Source organism: Falco peregrinus, unplaced genomic scaffold (genome assembly GCF_023634155.1).
Source record: "Falco peregrinus isolate bFalPer1 unplaced genomic scaffold, bFalPer1.pri scaffold_72, whole genome shotgun sequence".
NCBI classification, from domain to species: domain Eukaryota; kingdom Metazoa; phylum Chordata; class Aves; order Falconiformes; family Falconidae; genus Falco; species Falco peregrinus.
Genome location: NW_026599632.1, coordinates 74,377 through 80,789, shown reverse-complemented (window position 1 = coordinate 80,789; position 6,413 = coordinate 74,377). Strand labels below are relative to the sequence as shown.

Here is a 6,413-nt window from a genome sequence, read left to right as displayed (position 1 = left end):
TGCAGTAAAACATTTTGCTTTCCTCGGACCTTGGACACTTGGTACCCATTATTATTTTTTTTTGTTACATGTCTGAGCTTGGCCCTGGGGACACAGGTGCGGTTCAGGGTAACTCTGCTGTGAAATAACCTAAATCAGGGAGAGGAATGGGAAAAAGTCTTATTTAACCAGCGTGAGGAAGCCTTAGGATCAATAACCTCACATCCTATTGGGGAATTTAGAGATCCCGTGGGTTTACATGGCAAGGGTTTGTGGTGGTCACGGTGTTTGTAGGTCTGGCAAAGGTGAGAAGAGATCAAGAGCTGACTCCATGGCAATAAATCCACTTTCATTTGACTCCAAAATGGACCAGACACTACCCAAACCTGATCCAATAAGCAATTCTAGTGGTATGTCTGTAATAACCTAAGGCAAAAAGGACAAAACACAAAGGGAGAGGAGTGAGAATTATGTGAGAGAACAACCCTATAGACATCAAGGCGAGTGAAGAAGGAGGGGAGCAGTGAGACAGAGGCTTGGATCCCATCAAGACAGAGGCTTGGTGGGATCCTGCAAGCCAGTGGTCAAGTAACCACCTGCTGACAGTCACAGGACAATACAGTAACAATGTTCCTTTAGGTGTCTGCAGATTCTTTGCATCAGCGTTCTAGCACAGCTGCCAGATGGGCCAACAGCTGTGATGCTCAACTGGATCTAAAATCCTGCATCATTTGTGTCCACCTTGGTTCTAGAAGCAAAGAAATGTTGGAGTCTCATCTCCTATGGGGAGTGAGGCAGGAGAGCAGCAGAGTTCAGGTGCCAGGTCACACACTGGCAGGCAGTGGCTTGTGCTGAAGGAGTGAACACTCCTTAGGATTCGCTGAAATTGTCTCACAAGTATAAACTCCATTTTGAATGTTGGAACTGGTGGAGGCTGCTGTCCTTGCAGAGCAGCTGTGCTGAGCTCTGCCACCTACCTTGGCACTTGGTTTCCTCAGTGTCACAGCTCTGTCTGCAACAGCACTGGCAACAGTTGCCTCTGCGTGGGCCCCTGGCTGAGGGCACTGCTGACCATCTGGGCTGAAGCCCCCCAGCTGTGGCACCAGCCCAGCTCTGCCATGAGGAAACCTGGAACCAAGTGTCCCCGAGCCCGTGGGTGCAAAGGCTTTGCTTCAGAGCAGAGACCTGGCCTGGGCAAAGGAGAGCTGAGTCTTTGTACCCCTAGGACTATGCAGTGAGGTGCTTCAATTGACTCTGCAATGCTTACTGAAGCACTGAAGACATCCTCCCCGCCCCTGCCTGTAGAACCACCAGACACACACATACACAGACGCTGTTTAGGAGCACTTAGATCCTTTGCTGCAGTCTTCCTGTTATCCTGTCTCATAATGGGTTAACAAAAGTTGATACTGATGCACAAAAGTTTTTCTCCTCAGAGAAATGCCACTGCTGGACAGAAGTGTCTCTGCCCAGCTGAGGCAGGGAGCATCAGTGATTGCATCCGGCTGTTCCCCAGCAGGTTCCCATGCAGCCCCAGGGGCACCTGGAGGAGCCCAGAGGGGCAGAGAAGGGAGGCAGGGAGAGCTCAAAAGCAGACCTTGGTGGGAGGCTGCTCCGAGCTCACTGTTGGAGAAATCTGCACAGCCCCTGACCCGGTGAGTCTGTGGCTGCAGGGCCATGCCTCTGCAGTTCCTAGCCGGGTTCTGCAGCAGCTGGGGCACCCCCAGCCTGTGGGACCGTGTGGGAGCCTTTTGCTGTGGAGGAGGCCAGTGTGCTGCAGAGCAGGGCTTCCCTGCTGCAGCGTGGGAGGGCCAGGGCATGTGGGCTGCCTTGTGCCAGGGCCGGCTGCAGGGCTGTGAAGGTGGCTGTGCAGGCAGGGGTGCCCAGGGCTGTCCTTGCCAGCAGGGTCCCTGCAGCCCCGGGGGCTGTGTGCTGGGGCAGGGGCTCTGCCGCCTGCCAGGGGCACCTCTCAGCCTGCCGGGGAGCTTCCCACAGCTCAGTGGTGAAACCGAATGACACCCAGTAGGGAAGGATTCATTTCCTTTTGCCTGGATGCTGCATGGTTCAGGGCTGCTCTCAGGTCTAGTTTACCCTAAGGACATGTCTGGAAGACTAATTTCAAGAGGAAGGTCAGGGCAGAGTTTGCTATCATAATACACGGCTCTCCTCAGTCTTTGTTCTCGGATTCCTGCTCTTGGGGGCAGGAGCGGGAAGGGAGAGATGGAAAAGGAGATCTCTAGTTGGAAGAAGTCCCTGAGACTCCTAGCTGGAACTGTGAGTGATAAGGAGCTTCTGAAGTGCCCTCAGCCACTCCTCTGTCTATGAACAGGAGCAGCAGCATCTTCGCTGGAGCCATCAGGGTCGTTTAGAGCTGCACTTTCCCTCTGCAGACAGGACTCTGTGCCCAGCCAGTGCCCTGCAGACAGGCAGGTTTGTGTGGGGCCAGTGCACAGAGGCTGGGATGGGGTCTGCGAGCACCGACAGGGAAAGACCTGGCACAGGGAAACACCTCCCAGGAGGGAAACCCTGTGCAGCTGGGATAATGTCAGGGACTAAAGGAGCCCTTCCTCTGAGGCATCCCCCTGGCCTGCTCTCCCCCCAGCAAAGCCTCTGCCCTCAGGGCTGGGGGTCCCAAGGAATGAGCCACCCCCTCTGCAGCCAGAGCTCCAGCAGAGTCGCAGGGCAGCTCTCCAGCCACGTGCCCCGGCCCCTCTGCAGAGCACAGGGGCTGAGAGCAGCTGCCCAGAAATGTTGGTGTGTGGGAGGTGGCGAGCAGAGCTGGGCAAGGGCAGCGCTGCCCTCAGTGCCTGGCACGCTCGCCCTGACCTCTCTCAGCGGCACCCTCACTCTGTTTTGCCTCCTTTCTCCATTGTCTCTGTTATTTGTTACTGTTCTCTTGCTCTTGCTGTCAGGCTCTCTGGGGATGGGTGTTTCAGCTGCAGAGTCACACACTGATCTTGTGGGTCCATTCCTGCAGCTGTGTCCATGGGAACAAGTGTCCCAGCTTTCCTGCCACCTGGGGGGCTGTGGGCAATGCCCTCTGTGGGGATGGGCATTGAGCTTTTTTTTTCTCTGAATCAGATGTTATATTGGTGACTCTTGCCTATATACTTGAAATCTGCTTCCAAGCAGTGAGTTGCCCTCCAGAATGCAAACCTGTCCCCTCGCACCCTTTATGATCTGAAAGCCTCACAGAGAATTGCAGGGATGCTGTGACAGGGAAAATGCTGTTGGGTGGGTGAAATGAGCCCTGTGTGTCCTTGGCTGCAAGTGGGGTGCTGAGACCTCAAGAAATGGTGAGGGGTCTGTGGTGGGTCAGGCTGCTCTCAGCGGTGCCTGGTGGATTTTCAGGGTGACATGGCAGTGTGGTCACCCCCCACCTCAGGAAGGTGCAAGCCCAGAGACACTGGGAACCAGATGGACAGACCACCTCCCTGCACTGGGCACTCACCCACAGGCAATCCTCTTGCCTCACAGACCTCTCTGTGTTACCGAAATCTCGGAATGAAGAACTTATTGACACCAATGTGATGCAGATAAGCAGACACTTCTTTACGGGTGCGTGAGGGAGTCCTCTCACGATCAATGCACACCAACGTTCAAAATCAGACACCATATATAGAACTTATTCATACATATTCATTAAGTAATCATGCATAACCATATTATTTCCCGAAAGTCATATAACATACTCTCCTCCTATATCTGATTCTGCGCAGTAGAGCTTAGAAAGGTCTAGAAATGGATCTGGGGTGCGATTTGGGTAGGTGGTGTATGAGTCGGTGGTCGCTATCTCCCCCTGCCGGAATTACCTTTTACTAAAGTTCACGGTTTCTTGGCAGGTAACCACAAGCTGTTCCAGTTGACTCTCCCCAGTTCCCATTAATCCTATATTCTGACATTTCAATACACTTTCTACATACGGAAGACTAGTTAACTACAAAGAAACCTTTCAAACCCTAAATTTATTACCTAAGTTTTAAACACTGATACTAGCCCATTCTTCTAGCTGTGGTACGGGATGTACAGAGGATCTCATAGCAGCTTTTACTGTGCAACTATAAGTTTCATTAAAATATATTTCTTATGCTTCTATATTTCTATTCTATAAAATAATTTTATAAAATCAAATCAATCAAATAGTCAATCAAACTTAACTTATTAGCAAATCTATAACAACTGTGTTCCACCTGATGGCAGCAGAAATGCTGAGAGTTTCTGACATCCAAGAATACTCACCAAAAGGAGAGAGGGTAGAGATTTTAAACAAGAATTGAATATTCTCAAAGTGTCTTCACCATTCCCATTCTGTAGCTCTGGCAGTGCAGATGCTGACAGGCATTTCTACTCTGGCACTGCTTTCACATGACAAAGTTGACATCAGGACTGGTCCCTGCCCCCCCCACCCCCTTCTGCGGAGTGGGGCTGACTGATAAAGAGCCCGAGGGCAGATGCCCTGCTCTTCATCGCCCACAGGACCAGCACCAAGCAGGCCTCCAGCCACACAACTGAAGAAAGGTCTGCTACGAAGAGTAAAGGATGTCTGTGTATGACAGGGGATGGTCTGGGGAAATGGTGTTGATTTTGCTTAGAGAAGTCTCCCTTGACTTGTCACTGCCTTTTTTTCCTGTGACAGCTCCCCATGCCCAGAGGCAGCAGATGTCCAACAGCAGCTCCATCACCCACTTCCTCCTCCTGGCATTGGCAGACACACGGGAGCTGCAGCGCTTGACCTTCTGGCTCTTCCTGGGCATCTACCTGGCTGCCTTCATGGCCAATGGCCTCATCATCCCCATCGTAGCCTGTTACCAAATCCTTCACACCCCCATGTACTTCTTCCTCCTCAACCTGTCCCTTCTTGACCTGGGCTCCATCTCCACCACTCTCCCCAAAGCCATGGCAAACTCCCTCTGGGATACCAGGGACATCTCCTATGCAGGATGTGCTACACAGGTGTTTCTGATTGTCTTTTTCGTTTCAGCAGAGTATTCCCTCCTCACCGTCATGGCGTATGACCGCTACGTGGCCATCTGCCAACCCCTGCACTACGGGACCCTGCTGGGCAGCAGAGCTTGTGTCCACATGGCAGCAGCTGCCTGGGGCACTGGGTTTCTCAATGCTGCGCTGCACACGGCCAATACACTGTCACTGCCGCTCTGCCAAGGCAATGCTGTGGGACAGTTCTTTTGTGAAATCCCACAGATCCTCAAGCTCTCCTGCTCACGGGCCTACCTCAGGGAAATATGGCTTCTTGTGCTTGGTACATTTCTAGGCTTTGGTTGTTTTGTTTCCGTTCTGCTGTCCTATGTGCAGATCTTCAGGGCTGTGCTGAGGATCCCCTCTGAGCAGGGACGGCACAAAGCCTTTTCCACGTGCCTTCCTCACTTGGCCGTGGTCTCCCTCTTTGTCAGCACTGGCATGTTTGCCTACCTAAAGCCCCCCTCCATCTCCTCCACATCCCTGGACCTGGTTGTGACAGTTCTGTACGCAGTGCTTCCTCCAGCAGTTAACCCCCTCATCTACAGCATGAGGAACCAGGAGCTGAAGGGCGCACTGAAGAAGATGATGCAGTCAGGTGTGTCTCAGAAGCAATAAGCTGCCCATTTTTTCACAAGGAATTTCCAATTCCTCTCTGAAATCTCTTGTGCACTTGAGATCTGTACTTGGAAACTGGATGCTTCTACTCTCAGCAGTGACCAGTTCCTTCTCTGTGAAACATCTGGGGTGATAGTCCTGCAGGTCAAGGAGCTGCCAGCACAGGGAAGCTGAGACCAGGGCGGGTGGACAGATGGCTGTCCTCAGTCTGCACAAAGGGACTGTCTCTTTGCCTCTCAGGATCCACCTGATGGCACCTGGAGTGCAGCAGAAATGACAGTGCCAAAACCACTCCTCAGCTGTGGTGGGGCAACCAGAACAAAATACACAGAGAAAAATCCCCTCAACTCCGCTCTGTAGTGGGGTGAATTGGAGGTGACAATGCTGAAAAGCCCTTTGATGCCCTGAGTGGATTTAATCTTCCGTCACCCCATGTTCCTATTACCTGTTGTAATAGGGCAGGACTGACTCCTCCAGAGCCCACAGCAGAGCCCCCTGCTTCCTGTACTCCCTCAGTCAGAACCAATTCTTGAGATGGACCTGCCAAAGGTCCTCCAAAAAGCGGGGAGGCCGTTTCAGTGGGCTTTCTCTGAGAAAGGTGCTAGGTTTTCATCAGAGAAGGCTTGCCTAACATCTCATTATATATTCCTTCATGGAGAGTCCCCAGGCCCAGAGGCAGCAGACGCCCAAAAGCAGCTCTGTCACCCAGGTCCTCCTCCTGGCATTGTCAGACACACAGGAGCTGCAGCTCTTGCACTTCTGGCTCTTGCTGGGCATCTACCTGGCTGCCCTCATGGCCAACGGCCTCATCATCATCACTGTAATCTGTGTCCCTGGTG

The 6,413-nt window shown here is 52.4% G+C and overlaps 1 protein-coding gene across 1 annotated transcript; it reads left to right on the top strand.

The window, feature by feature from the left end:
* The first annotated feature begins 4,638 nt into the window (after window positions 1-4,638).
* Window positions 4,639-5,574, top strand: LOC129783621 (olfactory receptor 14C36-like). Its single transcript, XM_055793552.1, has one exon. It carries the CDS (start codon window positions 4,639-4,641, stop codon window positions 5,572-5,574), a length of 936 nt encoding a protein of 311 aa, XP_055649527.1.
* Window positions 5,575-6,413: the final 839 nt, after the last annotated feature.

Excerpts from the sequence above, each read along its gene's own strand:
- LOC129783621 (XM_055793552.1), top strand. The coding sequence starts at position 4,639 with ATGTCCAACAGCAGCTCCATCACCCACTTCCTCCTCCTGGCATTGGCA.